Source organism: Stomoxys calcitrans, chromosome 1 (assembly GCF_963082655.1).
Source record: "Stomoxys calcitrans chromosome 1, idStoCalc2.1, whole genome shotgun sequence".
Classification (NCBI taxonomy): Eukaryota; Metazoa; Arthropoda; class Insecta; order Diptera; family Muscidae; genus Stomoxys; species Stomoxys calcitrans.
In genome coordinates, this window is record NC_081552.1 from 213181475 (window position 1) to 213206070 (window position 24596).

Below are 24596 nucleotides of genomic sequence, written 5' to 3' on the forward strand. Positions count from 1 at the left end.
CATTGACTACTCTGCCCTTCGGCATAACATCAATTAGTCTGCCAGAAGAGAGAGAGAGCTCTCATATCAATCAGAGAACGACGAATGGACCCTAACTTCACGTTATTAAAAGCCCCTGCTATATTCAAAAAGGCCGCCAAAATTAAGTCGTCTGTCCTTAAGTTCTCCTCTATACAGCCCACCATGCAGAAAGGGTGCTATCAACTGACTGAACCTAGGTGTAGGCATGCTGGGGTCAAGAAGACCCTTGATGTACGCGTCCAACAGTTTCTTAAGTGTCTTCAAGCCGATTGACTGATTGGCCTAAAGTCCTTGGGCAGGGAGTGGCTTGATTTTCCCGCCTTGAGAAAACATAGTCGGCACTAGCGATGAGCGCGTGAGTGATTTTCAACTCAACGAGAACAAAATGTACTCACGCACGACTTTTTTATACGAGGAACTCATGAAACACTCTTGAGGCACTGACGAGAAAATCACGATTCACGAGGCACTCACGACTCACTCATGGAAAAATATTTTTATAAATATGACGTGTGAGCGCCTCGTGATTGTTTGGTGAGGATCTCGTGTGTCGTGAATGCTCGTGATTAGGGACGTGAGCATGAGAGGAGTGATCATGCATTTACTAGTCTGAGTGATTTTCCACTCACGCTCACGAGAAAAAAATTTTCATGCATTTACTAGTCTGAGTGATTTTCCACTCACGCTTACGAGAAAACAATTTTTTCACGCACGACTTTTTTAGGTCCATTCACGTTCATGAAAGCTCACGAGACAAACATTTTACACACGCACGAATCACGAACACTCACAATTCACAAGGCACTCGCGACTCACTCATGGAAAAATATTTTTTAAACGTGACTCATGAGTGCCTCGTGATTGTTTCGTGAGCATCTCGTGAAGGTCTCGTGAGTCGTGAATGGTCGTGATTAGTAACGTGAGCATGAGAGGAGTGATCATGCATTTACTAGTCGGCGCTAGATATGTGCGCCTGAGTGATTTTCCACTCACGCTCACGATAAACAATTTTACTCACGCACGACTTTTTTATGTCTATTCACGTTCACGCAAGCTCACGAGACAAACATTTTACACACGCACAAATCACGAGAACTCACGAGGCACTTACGAAAAAATCACGAAAAATATTTTTTGAACGTGACTCGTAAGTGCCTCGTGACTGCTTCGTGAGTCGAGAGGATCACGCATTTACTAGTCGGTACTAGAGATGTGCCCATGAGTAATTTTCCACTCACGCTCACGAGAAGAAAATTCTCCTCATGCACGACTTTTCATGTCGATTTACCCACGCACGAATCACGAGGAACTCAGGAAACACTCACGACTCACGAGACATTTACGAGAAATTAACGATTCACGAGGTGCTTACGAATCACTCATGGAAAAATATTTGTTTAAACGTGACTCGTGATTGTTTCGTGAGTCGTAAATGGTTGTGATTAGTGTCCTGAGCATGATTACTCCTCTAATGCTTACGCACGAAGAATTTCAATTCATTAACAATCCAGCACAATCACGTGATTGGATTTGGAACTCTCTTACGACTCACCTGTACACTTATAGTCCGCACAAAGCCAAGTAAAACAGAAGCCCTAAATATCTTTTTCTAAATATCCGTTCCTGCCTTCTGCACCCATATACCATCCCGTCCAGACGATTTGTAGTGCTTAAAAGAATTAATCCTCCCCTCCGTTATCATCCACTCAACAACCGACAGCGCCTCAGTACTTCAGCACTGCATTGTATATGAGGGACATCCATAATGAATAAAGTTATCCGTCCACTGGCCACATCCGAGCACCCCGGTAAGTATGTTGTAGCCAGGAGTTCGAGAGTCTCGGAACTAGACTCCGATCGAGCTCCGTCATGTTTCAGGAAACTCCCGAGGGCCTTCGGATCCTTAGACAATACTTTACGAAAACTAGAGGACTAGTTAACCCCCTCCACCGGCTCACGGAAGCCTACCCATGAGGCCCTCTTAGCTGATCTCGCCTCTATTTTTTAACGGTTCCGGAACTCCTTATAGAGGTCCCAATCCATACCTAGCGTGGTACGACTGCCCTTGTTGCATAGCCTCCTCGTAACCTGCCTCAGTTTCCTCAGCTCCCCGTTCCATCAAACAGGTTGCTTACTCTTAACTGGGTAAATGAGAGGGCAATGCAAATGTCTCCATGAACATTTCATTGAGGAACAGGGACAAACTTCTCACATGTCAATGGGTGCTGTTCGATTCAAGTTTAAGCTCAATGATTAGGGGAATTCTTTCTATAGCGGGAACGGCGTGTCGCAGTGCGACACCTCTTTAGGGAGAAGTGGCTGTCATACTAAATGGTACAGTACCTCACAAATGTCGCCAGCATAAGAAGGGGATAACCAACGATGAAAATTGTTTCCGATGCTCTCGCTAGAATTTGAACCCCGGCGTTCACCGTCATAGGTCGATTTTTAGGGCTCAAAAGAATTAATCGCCTGGGGGCGTTTCTAAAAGCACCCCTCGCACAGTAACCTGTCTATGAGTACCAATTTGATCCCAATTATTTAGACGTGTTCACCTCCGTAGCAGGGCCCCTGCCAAGGCATTCGCCGTTTAAAATTTAGATTTCAAACAAAATTTCCTCAAAAGTTAATTGTTTCAGAAAATTTATTCAAATTTGGTTTTCATGAAGATTTATCAAAATTTAATTTTCTTAAAAAATTTTTTGGAAATTTGCTTCTCATAAAAATGTTATAAAAATTTTCTCAAAATTTATTTTTCGTTTTTCTTGGAAAAATTTTGTCTGATGATAATTTCAAACTCGCTTATAAATCTTGTTCGCATTTGATTTTCATAGAAAATTGTATCGAAATGAACAACTATTTGAGATATTTCCTGCTTTAATTTTGTGCAAGTTTTTTTTTAATAAAATTTCTCAACCTTGGTTTGATACATTGCAAGTGTCAAAGCTCTTTTCTGGCGAAAAGAAAAATCAAATGGAAATATATTTTTAAATATCTACACCATTTCCAAGAGCTAGGGGGTATTTCGATTCTAACAAGCCCAATCATTTTATTTATGGGCGGTGTATTGCTCAGAAGTCCTTGCTTCTAGAAATCTGCTACAAACTGGGCGTAGCCGAAGTCTCCCAACATTTTCATCCAATCTAACTTAAGTTTTATATGTGTTTTTTTATGCTAGCTTTTCCAAAGTTTTTTTTCTGCTTTGTTTTTTATATCTAAAAATATTTCCTTTCCAAACAATAAAATACTAGACAACATGAATTCCCTTAAATGGTGTAGAGAGCTTAGAATTTTAATTAAAATCAAATTGCAATGCAAAGTGCGTCACAATGCTGACGTGTAAGATTGTAAAGTCAATGATACTTGCATCACACACAAAAAAAAAGGAAATTCAAAGAAGGCCTAAGACTTTAAATTGCACCAACTGTGCCATAAGCAGTGTTGGAGAAGTGTAGAAAAGGTCTCAGAACATTTTTTTTTATTCAATTAGACTAGTTTCGCAGCCACTCAGTCTAAAAGGAGCAGTATGAATGAAAAAAAAATCGTATATCGGCCATAAAGAATATTCATTTGGCTATTGTCATGCCAATGACTAGTGATAAAAAACTTCTAAAGAAATCATACTTCTCGGAAATTTTCATAAAAAAAAATCGAACTATTCATATATTGTATATACAGGGTGGCTGATGAATATTGCTACAATGATGAATATTGCTACATTTTTTTTTCGGTGTATGGAATACATTTTTCTTTTATTCATGTTAAATTAAATTATTAAATTAATTATTAAATTATTATTAATTAAATTAATTAATTAATTAATTAAATTAATTATTAAATTATTATTATTAAATAGAAAAAAAGTTATTACATTTTTTTTTGGTAGCGGCTTTCATCAGCCACCCTGTATATCTTATATCCAATTGTCGGACCAAGTGTTAGGGGGATCTTCCCAAACCCCCAAAACACCTCTAAATTTGACATATTTACCGACCATGGTAATATGGGATTCAAATGAAAGATATTTGCGAGTATAATACGAATTTGATGTCCAAATGTGGGACCCAGTTTCTGGAGGTCCATCCCTCCCCCAAAACACCTCCCAAACAGGACTATTTACTGACCATGGCAATATGGGGCTTAACGGTATTTGGGTGTAGAATACGAAATTGATATCCAAATGTGGGGCCAAGTGTTTGGAGGGCCGCCAGTCCCAAAAACACCCCCCAAAGAGGACAAATTGACGACCATTGCAATATGGAGCTCAAATGAAAGATCTTTGGGAGCAAAGCACCATAACACCACCCATATAGGACGTATTTGCTGACCATTCCAATTTGGGCCTGTAATAAGAGGTGTTCTAGAGTAGAACTCGAATCTGATTTATATTTTCAGGGCCAAGTCATTGAACGGCCGCCCATCCCCCAAACCGGTCATGTTTGCCGACTATGGAAATAGGGGGATCAAACGAAAGGTATTTGGAAGTAGACTACAAATCTGTTATCAACATGCGGGACGAACGAACGAATTTGATACCCAATTTTGAGGCCAATGACAATATGGGGTTCAAATAAATGACATTTGAGAGTAGAGCAAGATGCTGGTATATTTTCAGGGCTAAGTGTTTGAGGGACCACCCCACTCCCAAAAATCAAAGATCAAATTTCTATGTTAGAAAGGCAGAAAATGGGCAGATCTAGGGAAAAATATCAATAGAAACTGCCGGTCATGCTTTGGCTGCATTCTATAGTTTCCAGGCTTATAGTGTTACTAGCCGAGAGGACTCGCTCCGCCGCGCCTTCTTTAACTCTCTAATGTCTTTTTAGGCTGGATACACTTCACCCTGTATGTGAATATCGAAAGTCTTGCCACTATAGCCCATGTCCGCCTATGACGCTGAACGTCTGCGTTCGAATCCTGGCGGTAACACAGAAAAAAATTTGCGGGGTACGAAGCCATGCATGGTTATGTAAGTTCTCCCCCATGAGGTGTTGCATTGCGGCACGCCGTTCGGACTTGGCTATAAAACAAAGGTCCCTTATCATTGAATTTACACTTGAATCGGAAAGCACTCATTGATGTGCGAGAAGTTTGCCCCTGCTCGGTTCATTGGCAAAATTTTACTCTACTTCCAAATGGCTTTCTTTTGAGTCCTATATTACCACTTTGGTAAATATTTCCTCTTTACGTGGTATTTCGGGGGTAGGATGGCCTCCCAGGTACTTGGCCCTTAAAAAGCTTCGTGCTCCACTTTCAAATACATTTTATATGAGGCCCATATTGGTATGATCGTTATATAAGTTCTGTTTGAGGGTGGAGTGGACCCCAGGGTCTTAGTCCCAAAAATTAATATCAATTTCGTACTCTACTCACAAATATTTTTTATAGAAGTCACATGCAATGGCCGGTAAATACGTCCGATTAGGAAAGTATTTTGGGGTGGGGCGACCCCCAAACACATGGCTCTTCAATTGGATATCAAATTCGTTTTTTTTTTTCTCAAGCACTTTTTGTTTGAGCCATATATTGTGGTGATTGGTCTATATATCCATTGGCTGGGCTTTGGGTGGCCCCTGAGGCACCCGACCCCAACTATAGAAACAATGTTTTGTTTTAGGTGACTGTAAGATTTTGTAAAAATTTCGAACGAATTGCGTCTCCGAGATCTGTTTTTTTTCGAAAATTTGGGTAATGAATAGGGCTTTTTAGGGGAGGCATGGCACCTCAGACATTACGACTCCAATATCGATATTAAATTTATGCTTCACGTTTAAGTCCCTTTAATTTGAGCTCCATATTGCCATGGTCGGTAAGCGTGAACAGTTTGGAGTGTGTTTTGGGGATGGGGCGCCCACCAGCACTTTCCCCTTAAAATAGATATCAAATTCGTTCTTTACTCCTAAATACAATTGATTTGAGCTCCATATTGCCATAGTCGAAAATGAAGTTCAGTTTAGGGGGTGCTTAAGGGCGTACCCCCTAGCAATTGGCTCCAAAATATCTTTCATTTGAGTCCCATATGGTCATAATGGATCAACGAACCTATTTGACGTATTTTTAGGAGAAAAAGCGCAAATTTCAATGTTATATTTGCAATCTACTCCCAAATACCTCAGTTCAAACATCGGCCAGCAGTCGCTCTGCAATTCTAATTAGCCAGTGTGAAACTGAAACTCACCATTCGGTAATTGTACAGCTCTCATACTTTAAAACGCAAAGCATGGACAGACCAAATACAGAGTGGAAGAAATGATATCGCGGTGGCGGTTAACACACATAATCATGGTGCCACGCGGCAACACTATCCCCCCGCAGAACAAAATAATGGTCCAAGTGCAAGGAGCGCCATGTACCTGACTCCCTCATACACTTTGTTGGCACACACCCAATATATTGGTGCAAAGGCATACTTATAGAGAATGGCATGGAACAACTCTCTCGGAGCGCTTGTCCTTGCTCCAGAGATTACCTCTGCCGCGGTACCCTGTTCCTTATCGATCCTCCTCCGAAGGGCACAGTTGTCCAGAGCTTTGCGCCACCCCAGACAACCATAGGTGAGAATTGAATGAACTACGGCCATAAACATCCAGTGCACCGTCCCATAGTGAGAGAACATCGAAAAAATTTGTAAAAACATATGACGTGAGAACGGGTAGAGATTTCTCTTTAAAATTTGGAATGGTTAGAGATGAGGTGTTAAAGGTTTTGACAGGACCGTATATTTGGTCACCTCGGTATTTCGAAAATTCCAAGCTCCTAGCACCCATAGTACCAGATTCAAGTATTCGATCGGACTGCGTAACCATAAAAGATAGGTTAGGTTGAAGAGAGGGTGATATCGATCCGCCCCATGTCACTAGGGACATACACCATACACCTAATCGATCCGCCCCATGTCACTAGGGACATACACCTAAGCGAGTCATCGGCTTGTTGTGCACTCTAAATACTAAAAAGTATTCTCGCAAAAGAAAATTTAAGTCAGGAATTCCGTGCTGCTTACAAAATCCCTAATTGTTTTCCATACCACGCCCCTTAGTTGCTTTATGTCCGGTATTGTGTCCCCACCGCCGCGAAAGCCGGACAATGACATAGGAAATCCTCCAACGTCTCGTCATCTCATAGTCTCGTCTTGTCACAATTCGGATTTCCCCATAGGATTTTCGTCGTCCTGCCGACGGTTTCGTTGTTCCATAAAACATCACTATCAGTCGCCCTAAACCGTCCTATAGCCAGCATTCGTAGTATTCACAAAAACAACATACACCCAGATGACATACAAAACACTAGCAGGACACGGCAGCCCTTACCGCAACGGGAATCAACGAAGGGCAAACGCCACAGCATCAAAATGGGCAAGGCAGGTGTCAGGCCATGTCAAGCGCAGAATCATTCGGTCGCCCTAATACAATAAAACCTCGTCCCGCATAACCAGCGTGTATTCATGCCTCCACTAAGTAGCATTCGTCTCCTACTACATACTTCCCGGGAAAAGGTGCCAACCTTGCTACAGTCGTTTCGTCTTCAAGGGTCCACATCGCCTCGCTAATCCCCATAGCGCCTAAATCTCTGATGTCTGCATAGTACGGGTCAGAGCATGTCTCTAGTCCTCAAGTCGAACAAATCAGTCGTGGACAAGTTCCGTCCCGTCAGTATGAAACCCAGACTAAGATAGATTTATATGTCACCCGGTCATTGTCACTGTTCGTCCATCTGATTTTCTATAATCTATAATCAAGACACTCCAAAAGAAAGCAGTGAGCCAATCCTCCCGCACTTATATATGGGATCCGTAATAATCCCATAAGCTCTTCTACTATAGAAGTAACTACGCCAGAGAGAAAGTTCCTGACAACATATTTTTTTGACAAAAAAGATAATCGAATGCGCCTTAGAAATCGACAAATATGCCAAGGACATATTTGGCGCTCGAATAGCTCTCACAGTTCTGCCTATGGATCCAGGCATCCACAGTGCTTATTTCTTCCAGAAACCCAAACGATACATTTACAGTCACGGGGTGGAGGTTGCGGAGTCTAGCACTCGACTCCGAACCCGGGTCGAAGTCGGAGTGTTAAGCCGGAGCCGGAGAGTGGTTCGGAGTTGATACCAGCGTGCTCAGTTCCGAACCAAACACCGACTCTGGCTCAATAGTCTGACTCCTTCTTCGATTCCGGCCTCAAAATCTCGACTCCGGAGCCCTGGAGTAGGCTGATGTTCCGATACGATCTTGGATTGCTTTTCAATCGATCTGGCGATTTCAGAAAGACTACGACACGGGCACATTTCCACGTACGAGGGAAATAACCTACTTCAACAAACCGGCTAAGCATCGCTCACACAGTTCTGCACATGGATCCAGGCATCCACAGTGCTCTTTTCTTTCCGAAAGACGGAGTGATATGGGGATGTACCCTCCTCATAGCCCTCCCTAAATCTTGTCGACATTTTTCTCTCCAACACTTTTGAAAACACGGGGAGGAGACTGATGCCTCAAAACGATCTTGGGTTGCTTCTCAATCGATCGGGCGATTTTAGAAAGACTACGACTCGGGCGCATTTCCACGTGCGAGGGAAATAACCTACTTCAACACATTAGGCGAGGATCGACTCAACATGTTCAGGTATAGCCTTCCAAATGCTTTCACACATCTGTCAATCAGTCATTCCCTCCATGCCAGGTGACCTCCTGCTCCTAAGCCGGCAGACACTGTCCACTATCTCGACTCATTCCAGACTTGCAGGAGGCAAGATCATTTCCACACTGAAAGCCTGTTCGTGCTCATATGCATTAGGAAAGTATGTTTCCTTTAAGACCCTTTTGACAATAAATTGACTTCAAGACGTCACTACATTGTCCCTCACTGCAAAACCGCGCAAATCGCCCTGGCTACTGCTATTGCCCTTCAAGCCGGTCTACTTTGCCCCATGGATCTTCTCTATTGTCCAGTACGAATCTCCTTAAATGATCTTCCTTGCTCCTAATCAACAGTGGCTTGTAGGTTCTAAGATTGTTAAGGTAGTCATTTCAGCGTGAGACAAGATCCACACCATTGGAATTTTTGGCCGTTTGGAATCGCTCCTAAGACTCCTGACATTCTACCTCAGTGTTTCAAGCTCACGGGTCCATCACTTGACCTCACTCGGTTTAGCAGTTCGAAGTCTACCAAGGAGCATGGTATGATCATGCTCTTCTACTTGTCTGTCTTAGCAATTTGGTCATCTTTAGTCAGTGCCAAAAGAAAATGCTGATGCTGTCTCCCATAAAGCCGAAACTGAATGAGCGCATTGAGTTTTTTTTTTCAATCAACCAACACGCAGGAGATGTCCCCTATATATGCAGTGCATTGAGTTGGAGAGAAAAGTTAAGGATAGGAAGGGTTTATTGACACTTGCTTTGAATTTCTGGATGTTGTAAGTAGCGGGAAAAACATCCGCCGGAAATCGATTCCACATACAAACCGTCCTTGCGAAAAAAGAATTCTCTCGGTAGTGCATGGGCCGATCAGCTGGCCAATCGATTACAAACCGGTGCAAGCTTCCAGAAATTCTTGTATTTCTAACAAACAACCTCAATTCGGGAATCAGAAGACTGATTTCCGAAAACACACACCGTGGAAGAACCGATAGAACAGAGCCACACAACCAACATTTCGACGATGCTCAAGGCAAACAATAGATTTGGATAGCCTACCATATCCAATCAACGCCAACGCCCGCCTCTGGACACAGTCAAACAGCTCCAAGGATGATTTTGGAGCTCCGGCCCATATATGCGAGTTATATTCAATCTTCGGCTTGATGTACATAGTGTATATATTAAGAAGATCAGCGGGAGCGAAATATTTCTTACGCCGCTTAAAAAAACCCAAGCACTTGAGTGCTTTTTTCGACTCTTCGAATACAAGTTTTGACCAACGGACATCACATTGAATCTTCATGCCCAGAACATCAAGAGCCTCTGACTGCTTGATATCTACACTGTCGATAGATATTGACGATTGTAAAGTGTCAGTGAATCGATGCAGCGATGCATTATTCAACGCAACGCTCCTCAACGAGTTCATTCCCTCAGGCCTTAATACTTTCCGCATAAAGGTTCACGTCTCAATCCTACCAGCACGGGCTGGGATTACTACACAGCGGACTCAATCGCATTATGGCTGCTCCACCACCAGTGGCACCACTAACAGCCCCTCCACTTTCAGATGGCAAGTCACCACCACCTGACACCATCCTCACTCCAGCCACACCCGGAGACACCAACGTGAGGCGCTTTCCATCCTCTCCAGCACTGCAGCTCCTCCAACTCACGCGCCCATCTCTACTTCTACCACCTAACTCCGGTTCAGCAAGGAGCACTGACTTCTACCACCTAACTCCGGTTCAGCAAAGAGGACTGACGATACTCATGACGCCGTCCGACGTCCCCCCACCTGCTAATTTTGAAGATTTTGCATAAAAATCAAATGTGTCCTATTTTAAACAAATTTTAATGAAATTTATAAATGCATGGTGTAAAAAAATGTATTGACATTCAAATTTTAAAGAAATTTGAAAAAAAAGAAAACTATGGCAAAAAAACAAATTAATTAATATTATTATTTTGTATGAATATTTAGATTTTAAATTTTAACAACGTCGAAGAAGTTTCTTCAGTTTCTATTTATAACAGTTTTATGATACTTCATCTAATGACAACTGCACAACGAATCGAATTAGCCTCAATGCATTTCCAATCAACTGCAGACGTCAGGAGATCGCTGTTTTTGCATTGCATGGATACAAGAAAGGTGAATACTTAATGGATCATTTTCCAACAGTTGAACGTGTGGGCAAACACAAAGAAGACAATAGAGCTTCTGATAGAAATCTGTAAAAAATTTTAAATATTTGCGTAACGAACATTGTATGTTGATGACAAAGCGAAAGAGTTAGGAAACAATTCGAAATTTAAAAGAAGACGACTTTTCATTGGAAATCGTGCAGGCATTAGAAATTATACCGATAAAGAATATAGGAGATGATATAGGAGGGCCTAAAATCTTAAATTGGGTGATTGGTATATATGGCAGCTATATCGAAATTTGGACCGATTTGGTCCGTATTAACCAGGGATGTCGATGGGCCCAGGACAGGCTAGGTCAGTCAGTAATCGTCAGTCAGTAAAAAAGGTACCTCGAAAAAGAAAATCCAAGTTAAGAATTCCGTGCTACTTACAAAATCCTTAATTGTTTTCCATGTCACGCCCATAAGTTGGTTCATGTCGGGTATTGTGTCCCCACCGATAAGTACCGGTATCTATTAGCCGCGAAAGCCGGACAATGACAATCAACATCTCATCATCTCCCCCTCATGCCCTAAACGTGCTATCACTTGCCGCACCGATTTTACATAAGTGGGCTTTTAGTCCTATGTGTCCTTCTCACCATCTGGATCTCTTCATAAGATTTTCGCCGTCCTACCGATCGTTTCGCTGTTCCACAGGGTTACATGGGCATTCGTTGCTCACGACCTTAACTCGGACTGCGTTGATCTGAAAAGCTTTAGGGTAATTAAGTTTATTCTCTGGCCTTCACTGCCAAATCGTCTGCTTTGTCGTCCCCCCTTACTTTGCTAAGACCCGGTACCAATACGATGCGGTCCGTGCCATCCTCAGAGAAGGCTTTAATCTCTTTCTTAAACTCCAAGACTGTTCGTGATCTTAAAGTCCTGGTTGTTATTGCCCTGTTCGCACTCGACGCCCTCGCGTTAACACTACACCACCTCACGCATTCCGTGATCGCCCGGATCTCCGCCTGTAGGAGCGTTTTATGGTCAGGCTGCCTAAAACAGATCTCAGTCCCTGGGTTCACAATGTAGACCCCCAGACCAACTCTGTGCTCTAGCTTTGAGCCCTCCGTCTAACATGATCTTCCAGATGGAAATACTAGGTTTCCAATTCAAGACTGTGACCTAGCAGCAGTCACTCTATCTCAAGTATCCGATCGGAAACCTCTTCCATTCTGTCTCAGGAAACCTCTTCCTTCCTTCCTTCCAGGTCTCCCGTCGTCGCCTCGATTATACCGCGATAGAATAAGCTGCTCCCATCCTTAATCTATTCTCCCATCGCTTAAGACTCTGTGGGTCGGATATCTAGAATAGTCTTCAGTGCCCTAGTGGGCGTGGTGCTCATCGCTCCGCCTATGCCAAGACAACATGCTCTCAGAACCGGTTGTATAATCCTTGCGTTGCACTTTTTCTCCATTGCAGTCCACCAAACTACTGAGGCGTAGGAAGGTATTGGTCTAATCATGCTCCTGTAGAGCCAGTGGATTATCCTCGGATTCAGGCCCCATTCGAGCCTACGGCCCGTCTAGATAGTGCCCTACAGCCTTCTCAGTAAGCTCCTGAATGTGACACTTCCCATTCAGTTCCCTGTCCAGGATCACAACTAAGTATTTGACCTTGTCAGATATCGAAATTGCTCTATTGAGGAAACGTGGTGCGTCAAATTGGCCCACCTTCGCCTTCCTCGTGAACAGGCAGTTTTCAGTCTTTTCTGGGTTAACATTGAGACCTCTGGGTCTAGCCCCGTCATATGTCATATGCAAGACCCTTTCGGCCCTTCTGCAAAAGCTGGTTCAGATCCTTACCCCTTAAAAGTATTATAACATCGTTTGCGTGGCAGGCGGGCTCAAATCCCTCCTCAGTCAGCATCCGTAATAGGTCATTTCTGGTGTTGACCCATAAGAGTGGCGATAAAATGCCCCCCTGGGGCATGCCACTTTCTCTCTTATATTTATGTCATGGGACGCACATAATTTATCCACCTGTTTCTTAGCATATGGTTTATCTAATCTCTAAGGACCCGATCCACCCGGTAGTGGTCTAAGGATAGGATCAGTGTGTCGGTCCGCACATTGTTAAATGCCCCCTCGATGTCAATGCTTACCGCCAGTGTGTACGTTTTGGCATCGTAGGATTTTTCTATTTTATGCACAACATTTTGCAGGATAGTCTCCACCAACTTTCCCTTGACATAGGCATGCTGTTTGTATTTGAGCAGTTGGATGGATGTCCTTTATCATGGAGTCCACAATACGTTCCAGGGTTTTGAGTAGAAAGGACGTAAGGCTTATAGGTCTGTAGGCCTTTGGTGTCGCATAACTTGCTTTGCGGGGCTTGGGTACAAATACCAGCCTTGCCTCCTGCCAGGCTTTCGGAGTATATGCAAATCCCAGGCACGCTGTGAAATTATTGGTCAGGTGGGGCGCCAGATAGTCTGCCTCATTCTGTAGTAATTCCGGAAATATTCCATCAGGTCCGGGTGACTTAAATGGTTTGAAGCTCTTCAAGGATGCATTCACCATAAATTCTGTAATGTTAAGCCTTCAATCAACCTCATTATTCTAAGATTCCGGTGTCTCCGTGAGTCCCGTATCCTGAGGAAAATGCGTTTTCATTTGTTGTCTGTTGTCTCTGCTCTCACTCCCACGTCGTCCACTAACGTTTCAGTTTGGACATGGGTTTTTGAGAGAAACTTTTTCATCTTGGCAGTGTCGCGTCGTTAACGCAGAAAAGCTTCCAGGAGGCACGTTTTGCCGCTCCGGTAATTTTATTGTATTCCTTGAGCCGTGTGTAATACAAATGCAAATTTGTCCATGAACATTCCAATAAGGAACAGGGGCAAACTTCTCACATATCAATGAGTGCTGTCCGATTCAAGTTTTAAGCTCAATGATAAGGGACCTCCATTTGATAGCCGAGCCCGAACGGTGTGCCGCAGTGCAACACCTCTTTGTGGAGAAGTTTTCACATGGCTGCCATATGGTACAGTACCTCCCAAATGTCGCCAACATTAGGAGGGGATAACCACAGCTGAAATTTTTCAGGATGTTCTCATCAGGATTCGAACCCAGGCGTTCAGCGTCATAGTCGGACATGGTACGGTGGTCGGACATGCGCTACGGTGGCCTCCTAGGCCGTGTGTAACACCCATCCCACTATACTTCCGCTTTTTTACGACGTGCTCTGTTAAAAAGTCTGTGAACCTCTTTCCCAATATGGCGAAACTCCCCAGTTATCCAGGGTCTGCTCTTGCGCCAGCACTGACTGTTGTTTTAGTATTAGGATCGTCCGCCTATGACGCTGAACGCCTGGGTTCGAATCCTGACACGACCATCAGAAAATTTTTCCTAATGCTGGCGACATTTGTGAGGTACTTTGCCATGTAAATACTTCTCCCCAAAGAGGTGTCGCACTGCGGCACGACATTCGGACTTGGCTATAAAAAGCAGGTCCCTTACCATTGAGCTTAAAATTGAATCGAAGAGCACTCATTGATTTGTGAGAAGTTTGCCACAGTTCTTTAATGGAATGTTCATGGGCAAATTTGCATTTGCTAATCCTAGTCTTCCAAGATTGAGAGAGAAGGTGATTGTCGCGTCGTCAGCCCCCTTATTGTTGGACGGGCCCCCTGCACCTGCCACTGCATGGCCTGATGTCTCAATATGATGATTTTTGCCTATCCTAGTCTTCCCAATTTTAAAAAAGATAGACTTCCTCCCGTAGTGCGCCATGCCTTAAGTGTTAGCCAAACTTGTCACAGAGACTTGATCAATGCCAACCACAAGGAAAGTTCTTTCCTGCTTCTCCTCCCTATGGAAGACCTCCCACATCTCTGCGACCAAACCTTGGTTTTGCTTGCCCAAGAATCCCAACATGCGTTCCGTCGCAAATTAACTGCCCCATCCCCTGATGAAGACCGTCGCCTTTGTGAGCTGAGGGATGTCCAGGTCGAGCTTTGGGCCGCCCTCCCAGGGAGCGTGTTAACCTCCGACGAGCTGTTTGTTTAAATATGTCTCCTCTACATAGTTCAACACATGTTCGAAAATCTGCTCGTTAACCAGATCCTCCACTTAGGACCGATAAGGGTGGAATCCTACCGGAAGCACTGCCAATTTTGATGACTGCATAAGTCAGCTCATATCTGTTGTGGTTCCTTGCCACTCTGGCATAAGAGGGCGGCTCCTTACCATACTCAGCGACCATCTTTGATGGCTGTGGCCTTATTTTGGAAGTCACAGTCCTCCAGGGGGGTGCGCGCTTCCTTCATTAGGGTTAGGTTAGGTAACAGTGGCAGTCCTTTACAGACTCACTTAGACAATTGTAGGTCCATTGTGAAACCACAGTAGCGACAGACCAAGGCTTTTGGCGGGAATCGAACCCACGACCCTTGCACTGGTAATCCAAGCACGCTACCAACTCGTGGCGTTGTCTCCCTCTTCGTTTCGTTTTCCCAGGGTACTTGAAAGCGGGGAACTCTTTTTCTTCTTCAGCATTTTAGCAGTGTTATGCTCATCGGTAGGATTCTCCTTCCATCTTCCGTCCGTAGAAGTACTTGGAATGTCAAGTCCATCCTTCTAGCATCCTGTACTTCGCCCGATTGCGCTGATGTGGCATCCTTTTGGAAGTCACAGTCCTCCATGAAGACTCAGGGGCTATGCGTGCTCGCTTCGTTGCCACATTGTCTACCTCCGCAGGACACTGACAAGTGTCTCCATTGTGGGGGGGGGGTTCTTTGGAGTTCATTTCGAGCCTACTCCAAAAAGACTTTAACATTTTTCATAATAGGTAGTACCTAATCCGAGATACGGATATTTTTCTTTGAGGAGCAAAATGAAAACACGTCCGCTCTACTCAAAGGCTACTCAATTAACTTATGTGGGGTTAAAAATGACTTCTTTGAATATAAAATGATTACTAAATCCACTTTTTAATCACAGATTGCAATGACAATACATATTCAATCTCTTCTTGAATTTTTGTTCTATAATTTCTAAGTTTTGCGTAGGCCCACTAATCATGACATTCTTCCCTGTCCTTCAATATCCAGATAAAAATATCCTACGATATAAATATCATTATCTAGTTATCGGTTGAGATAAAGATTACATATGAAAGAGTCCTACATACACTGATTGCTGTACAAAAACCGCTTATTATTACTTGTGGTTACTGGTAATTTGACAATTAACTTGTTGTGGTATCTTGACATAACTCTGTGTGTCATAATTCTAATTTAGCCAAATTAAATTTTATGAGATAACAAACAAGTGTCCTCGCGCTATTTCTCTCCTTCCTACTTTAAATGCAAGAGAAGGGATATCGCCACTTATTTTTAAGAAAAACCCTATTATTTTCTATGGAAACAGCACACCCACTCACTCATGCATTCTCATTCATTTAGACACAGCACATGCCAATAAGTTCTTATCAATGGCGATTTGTACGCAACCTTATCGTCCTTAAAAAAAAAAAACAACGAGGTTTTTATAAGGACTTCTTGCTGAGATAATTATAGGAGTATGTCATCATTTCTGACAATTGATACTAAAAACTGTGTGTGGTATTTATTGATGTAATGGGTTAATAAGGCTTGATGCTACAGTGATGATCAATAAAAGAGCACAATTTGGATTTACTGGGAGTTGAGTATCTGGCCAAGAGCTCTTAGCAGTAACTATGGGTTTTGTTATCGCAGCATCCATCCTAATCATCATCATATGGATAGGCAGCCACCGCAAGGAGACATTGTTTGTTCCAGATCTAGAGGTTTTGTGATAAAGCCATGATCAATAAATATGGGTTGCCCAAAAAGTAATTGTCGGTAATATAGTCGGCGTTGACAAATTTTTTCAACGGCTTGCGACTCTGTAATTACATTCATTCTTCTGTCAGTTATCAGCTGTTACTTTTAGCTTGCTTTAGAAAAAAAGTGCGCGAAATTTTGTTTACATTTGTTTGTTTGGCGTCAATTTTAATATGGGTACCACATGTATTGAAAGAAATTCATTTAACAAACCTATTCAACGCTTGTGATATGCACCTTAAACGCAATGAATTCGATCCGTTTTTAAAACGAATCATAACTGGAGATGAAAAATGGATTGTTTATAACAACGTTAGTCGAAAACGATCATGGTCCAAGCATGGTGAACCAGCTCAAACCACTTCAAAGGCTGATATCCACCAAAAGAAGGTTATGCTGTCTGTTTGGTGGGATTGGAAGGGTGTGGTATATTTTGAGCTGCTTCCAAGGAACCAAACGATTAATTCGGATGTTTACTGTCAACAATTGGACAAATTGAATACAGCCATCAAGGAGAAGCGATCAGAATTGGTCAATCGTAAAGGTGTCATATTCCACCAGGACAACGCTAGACCGCACACATCTTTGGTCACTCGCCAAAAACTGAGTGAGCTTGGCTGGGAACTTTTGATGCATCTACCATATAGCCCTGACCTTGCACCATCAGACTACCATTTGTTTCGATCCTTGCAGAACTTCTTAAATGGTAAAACTTTCGGCAATGATGAGGCTATAAAATCGCACTTGGTTCAGTTTTTTGCAGATAAAGGCCAGAAGTTCTATGAGCGTGGAATACTAAATTTGCCAGGAAGATGGCAAAAGATTATCGAACAAAATGGCAATTATATATTTGATTAAAGTTCATTCTAAGTTTTATTAAAAATGCATTTACTTTCTTTTAAAAAATCCGCAATTACTTTTTAGGCAACCCAATAGTATTCACATTTTAGAAGATCATCCCTTGAGGACGGAGACTTGGGGAGGAGAAATTCCGGACTTATTCCTTTGTAGTTAGCACATTCTGTCTTGGCTCCACACTTGTGTACGGGAAATAGTATGCTAAGGTTCTTATCATCAGGTATGTGTTTTTCTAGCCAGATCGTGCAGACAAGCTGATGCATTCGCCTTAACAGCGTTTCGCTTCCTCTCTTAAATAGTTCAGCGGGCAATCCATCGGCTTCTGATGCCTTGTCGGGCACAGCTACTTGGACCTCATTCTGACGAAACATTCTATACCATCATTAGGGATAAGTTCTGCGGTATCCCCTTCGCCGCCATCGTCGGACACTAGCAGTTTGGTACAATGTTCTTTCCACATCCTCAACACACTATCTGTACCAGTTACCATATTTCCTGCTTTGTCTTTGCAGGAGGATGTGTCTATTTAACATAGAATGGTCCAATTCATGTATTAAAATATTTTAAGTTGTAGATAAGTCTTTTTGTAAGTCTAAACTCGTAAGTTTAGACATCATCCTTCGTTCCATACAATCTTTCGACCCAACCCATTCTTATAAGAATAACCCAAACATGACAAACCACAGCAATTTTGGCTCAACTACGTTACGACCGATGCAGCCGCCTTAATTCAATTCAATTACAAAAGAAGTCAGGGCAACATGCTAGCAGTGTGCACCTCTTGGAACCAGGAACCATACGATACACATTACAGAGTCTCATTTCCTAATATAACCTTAGGTGAAATTGTAGGTGACATAATTAAACATTAGTGTAAAAGAGTCCCTCCAACATACAAACAACAAAAACACAAGGATGGGTTTTATCAGTCAGAAGTATAAAATGGTAAAAAAAACCAATTAGATATGCCTTCTTGTGACGTCTACCAATTGAGCTTCTGCTGCTCATATGGGCCGATGTACCGACAGACATACATTCACACTCAGATGGACGGACGATTCCTCATGCATTCGTTATTGATGATAACGACAATTGGTCCAATTAATGTCAAGCTGTCAAACATATGAATGTATCTTTCTTTTTTCATGGTTGTTGTTGTTTGTTTTTTGAACGAATGAATGAATGAATCCTTATTAGAGACAACTCATTCACATTGTTGTAGTTGCTGTTGATCCCTTTGACTTTAATAAGAAAAATATTTTTTGGTTAGTAACAATAAGGGAATAAAAAAATTTTGTTTGAATAAAAAGGGCATAAAATAAAATAAAAAAATTATAAATGAGCAAGGTTGAAGGACACGCGCCTGGCAACCGCAAATGCGAGCCGCTTCACTCGGTGTGTTCGTCACCAATGAACAAAGGATAGAATCTTCGAAATATCCTTCAAGTGTTAGGAACACTTGCACCATAAGGAGATATCACTCAAATGGATGTTTCGGTCACTTAATGGACCCCATTACCGGGAGAAAAAATATAGGGGAAAAAAGTATATTTCATCCCCATCTTCATCTTCACGCATGTTTCTCAGCTATGATGACTGTTAACGAAACTTGGGTGCGATAGGCTACACTAGCCAAAGGCTCCTGTTTAAAGACTTGATGATAAGACCTATCCTATTAAATTATCTCCTTCTTAGCCACACACACTCGCCCTTTGAAGAGGAGGACATGTGAGAACATGTGCTTTGCTCTAAAGTTTGCTGAGATAATATGGGTTATTGGAGGCCACTGTAGCGCAGAGGTAAGCATGTCCGCCTATGCTAATAACCACTGAAAATCTTCAGCGGTGGTTATCCTCTCCTAATGTTGGCGACATTTGGGAGGTACTGTACCATTTGGTATGGCAGCCATGTAAAAACTTCTCCACAAAGAGGTGTCGCACTGTGGCACTCCGTTCGGAGGCCCTTATCATTGAGCTTAAACTTGAATCGGACAGCACTCATAGATATGTGAGAAGTTTGCCCCTGTTCGCTATTGGAATGTTCATGGGCAAATTTGCATTTGCAATATGGGTAATTTGTAATCTATAGCATTTATATGACATGTTATGACTGGCTGTATTCTAGGTTAGGTTAGGTTAAAGTGGCAGTCTGCCATCAGACTCACTTAGACGTTTTCGTCCATTATGATACCATAGGAACAGAAGTAGGAAGATGCCTTCTAGTTCCTACCGTTGAACCATCCACATCGCTTTAAAAAGCCCAACAACTCAAAGAAGTGAGAACCTAAAGTGGAACTCCTTCTGACCGCCAGTACGGGACACACACACAAAAGGTGTTCCATAGTCTCTCCTTCCTCCATGTCCTCACAGCTGCTGCAAAAACGTTGCTTCCAACCTTCAGTCTGTCAGCATGTTTTCCGATCAGACTGTGATTTGTCATGACGGACACTATGACTGAGACGTCTGTTCTAGCCAGCAACAGAAAAGTGGTAGACCTCTTCAAATCTAAATTTTGTAATGTTCCTTGCCCTTCAGCCCTGAGCCTGACGACTCAACTTTGATGTCGGTAGAGGCATATCCGAGGATTCTAGTTTCCCTGGAGTTTTTAAGGTAGTTTCTAGTCTCGCAAGCACAACAGGAGAATTTTGAACTGTTCAGCCATCACGTTGAGAGATCTACGACAGTCGAGGGAGGTTTTTGTGTTCAAAAAGACGTTCTCCAGGGATTTAATGGCTGCCTGGCTGTCTGAGAAGACGACTCCATGAGATGGAGTCGTCCTCAGTGCGGCTGCGATGCACAAACAAGCCATCCTTTGGATCCGGTTGACTTATGAACAGAAGGTGGACTTTTGAAGCGCCGTCCACCAAACCACAACACCATATAACATTATAGATCTGACAGCTACAGTGTATACCCAGTGCATGACATGCGGTCTAAACCCCCAATGATGATGAAGAATTTGACTATTATGCGGATTGGGGCTAGCCCCTCATCCACCGGAGTAAAGCTTCAGTAGTTCGGACATATTCGGTTACTGGTTTATGATTCATTTAAAAACTCTCCCCCAAATCACTGAGAAACTCAACTACTGGACGAAAAAAAAAGTCACCTCAGAAACGACAGATTTGCTTCTTTACGTATACATTTAGCAAGAAATGAAGCTCATCACTGAACACAGTTAATCAATAAAAAATTGGATTTCCATCGAGCTGCTATCAATGCGCACAAATTCTGATAATAATTTTCAACAATTTACAGTCGTTGCCCGTTTGTGAGTTTATCCATCATGAAATGGCAGTGTATACTGCACACTCTTACGGATGACGTTTGGCCACAATTATCAACCAGTGCTGACACACCGAAAAACTATACTCATAAAAAAATCACCCTTTAGTTAAGTAGTTCTGACATATTCGGTGCCTGGTTCATTTAGAATCTCTTCCCTAATCACTGAGAAACTCTGCTATAGGGCTGTAGGAAAAAAGTCACATGTCCAACACTGATCCACTGTATTTTAATTAAAATGATTCATACCGCAAAAGACGGGCCTTTTCTTCCTTGAGAGTGGGGCATAGTTTTTATTGCCATTTTTTTTTTTATTTTATTGTATTGAGGCAATTAATACTGTATATATATGAATGCATGTATGTGATTTATGAATTTTACACATTGGATTGCACAGAGAAAATAGGGCAAAATATATGGTAAACTTGCTCAGGTTAGGTTGAATAGAGGGTGCAGATATTAGTCCGCCCCATGCCACTATGGACATACACCTAAGCCAGTAATCGACTTGTTGTGCGCTCTTAATACAAAAAAAAGTAACCTCGAAAAATAAAATCTAAGTTAGGAATTCCGTGCTACTTACAAAATCCTTTATTGTTTTCCACGCCACTCCCCTAAGTTCGTGCATGTCTGGTATAGTGTCAACATCTCATCATCTTCCTCGCATGCCCTACATATGCGATCACTTGCCGCACCGATTTTACATAAGTGAGCTCGTAGTCATATGTGTCCCGTTATGATACGAATAGCTTTACCGACCTCCTTCTTACTTCCTTTCAGTAATAGCCTCGTCTTCTCACGACCTGGATCTCCCATAGGATTTTCGCCGTCCTACAGAGTGTTACATACGCATTCGTCGCCCATGCCCTTAACACGGACTGCGTCGACCCGAAAGGCTTCGGGTTAACCAAGTTTATTGACGGCAGTCCTCTGGCCTTCACCGCCAAATAATCTGCCCTTTTATTCCCCCTTACTCCGTTATGGCCCGGCACCCAAACGATGAAGATTTTGCCATCCTCAGAGAAGGCGTTAATCTCCTTTATACACTGCAAGACTGTTTGTGACCTTACCGTCCTGGTTGCTATTGCTCTAATGGCAATTTTACTGTCCGTAAAGATGCTCACACTCGACGTCCACTTCACGCATTCCGTGATCGCCCGGATCTCCGCTTGCAGGACCGTATTATATTCAGGAAATCTAAAACAGATCTCAGTCTCTCGGTTCTCAATGTAGACCCCAGGCCCACTCTGTACTCAAGCTTTTATTCATCCGTGCAAAATGATCTTCCAGATGGCAATACTAGGGTTCCTTCAATCCAAGACTGTGCCGCTGGTAGCAGTGCCTCGCACTCGACCTCAAGGTTCATGTCAGGTATACGATCGGAAACCTGTTCCCTTCCCCAGTGAACGTGGCCCTCATCGCTCCGCCTCAAAAAATGTAGACAGCATGTTCTCTGTTCCTTATGTTGCACTTTTTCTCCATAGCAGTCCACCAAACTAATGATGAGTAAGATAGTATTGGTCTAATCACGCTCCTGTAGAGCCAGTGGATTATCCTCGGATACAGGCCCCATTTCGAGCCGACGGCCCGTCTACATAGTGCCCAACATCTGTGAGCCTTCTCAGTACGCCCCTGAATGTGACACTTCCAATTCAGTTTTCTGTCCAAGATCACACCTAAGTCGAATATCGAAATCGTCTTATTGAGGAGTCGTTAAATAGGCCCACCTTAGTCTTTCTCGTGAACAGGCATATTTTAGTTTTCTCTGGGTTAACATTGCGACCCCTGGGTCTAGCCCAGTCATATGCCATATGCAAGACCCTTTCGGCCTTTCTGCATAGCTCGTACCTTACCCCTTGGCATTATTATTAAATCGTATGCGTAGCAGACGGGTTCAAATCCCTCCTCAGTCAGTCTTTGGATTAACATTGAGACCTCTGCCATATGCAAGACCCTTTCGTCCCTTCTGCATAGCTCGCTCGGATATTATAACATTGTCTTCCTAGCAGACGGGTTCAAATCTATCCTCAGTCAGCATCCGTAATAAGTCATTTATGGTGGTCACCCATAGGAGTAGCGATAAAATGCCCTCCTGTGGCGTGCCTTGTGCCATGGGAAACACAGTTTATGAACCTGTTCCTTAGCATATAGTTTATCCGGTCTCTACGGACCGGGTCCACCCGCTAGTGCTCTAAGGATTGGATCAGTGTGTCGGTCCGCATATTGTTAAATTCCCCCTTGATGTCAGTGCACACCGCTAGGGTGTAGGCTTTGGCATCGAAGGATTGTTCTACTTTATGCACAAACTCATGCAGGGCAGTCTCCAACGACCTTCCCTTGGCATAGGCATGCTGTTTGTATTTGAGCAGTTTGCTGGATGTCCTACTCTTTATCATGGTGTCCACAATACGTTCCATGGTTTTGAGTAGAAAGGACGTAAGGATTATAGGTCTGTAGGCCTTTGGTGTCGCACAACTTGCCTTGCTGGGCTTGGGTATAAATACCACCCTTGCCTCCTGCCAGGCTTTCGGAGTATATGCAAATCCTAGACACGCGGTGAAAATATTGGCCAGGTGGGGCGCCAGATAGTCTACCTCTTTCTGTAGTAACGCCGGAAATATTCCATCAGATCCGCGTGACTTAAAGGGTTTGAAGCTCGTCAAGTATTCCTTCACCATTATTTCCGTAATTATCAACCTTTGGTCAACATTATTATTCCAAGATTCCGGTGTCTCCGTGAGTCCCGTCGTATCCCTGGGGAAAATGCGCTTTTATCAAAAGCCCCAATATGTCCTTCGTTGTCTCTGCTCTCTGACCCATGTCGTCTACTAAAGTTTCAGTTTGGACATGGATTTTTGAGAGAAACTTTTTTATCTTGGCGGCGTCATTAACGTTATCGACCTGTTCACAGAAAAGCTTCCAGGAGGCACGTTTTAGCACTCTGGTAATCTTATTGTATTCCTTGAGACGTGTATTAAAAAGTCTGCGGATCTCTTTCCCAATATTGCGAATGTCCCCGGTCATCCAGGGTTTTCCCTGTGTCAGCAAAACAATTGCAACACCAAAATTTCCCTTTAAAAACAATTTCCTAAACCAAGTCCATTGAAGAGCAAATGCATATTTTTATGTTTTTTTTTTCTATAATTATGCATATGCTGTGAGCCACTGTCCAAACAATAAAGATGCTGAGAAAACAAAAAAAAACTATCTTTATCATTGAAATGATTGCAAAGACGTGCCTTCTTTTTGAATGCCACTTTGCAAAAGATTTACTTTCGTTTTCTTTTTTGTAGTAGTTATTGATCAAATTGAATGGTTGAATGTACGAGCATATAATGTAGGGACATTAGGGTAAAGATAAAATTACAAAAGACATGAACAATTGTGAGAGCCCTTAGTAATGGCACCCTTAACACCCTTTAAAGGTAATAAATTCAAGTGTTTCGCACAGCAATCTATAAGAAACATTACATTTTTTTATCATTGCGCCATTAAGGAACAGAGGCGGGATTTCTTGCTGGAGACTGTGGCGCAGAAGTTATCATATCCATATATAACGCTGAACATGAAGGCTCAAATCCCGACAAGAACATCAGAATAGAATGTTCAGCAGTGGTTTTCTCCTCCTAGTGCTGGAAACATTTGTGAGGTAGATATCTTAGGTAATCAGCTGATGTTCTCGGCGGGACGATCTGCGTCAAAGGCGGACATGCTAACCCCTGGGCTATGACTATGTCATATCAGTAAAATGAAAAACAAATTTCACTTACCCATTTCCATATCATATACTATTGTAGTTG

General features: G+C 42.8%; 1 protein-coding gene across 1 annotated transcript in view; it reads right to left on the reverse strand.

Annotated features, from left to right (window-relative positions):
- The window catches only part of LOC106090498 (neural/ectodermal development factor IMP-L2), a 123899-nt gene extending 99303 nt beyond the window's left edge, over positions 1–24596 (reverse strand). Inside the window, exon 1 of the mRNA XM_059363752.1 lies at positions 24567–24596. Within this exon, the coding sequence (XP_059219735.1) occupies positions 24567–24581 (15 nt within the window). The 5' untranslated portion in view covers positions 24582–24596. The remainder of the gene's footprint in view (positions 1–24566) is intronic.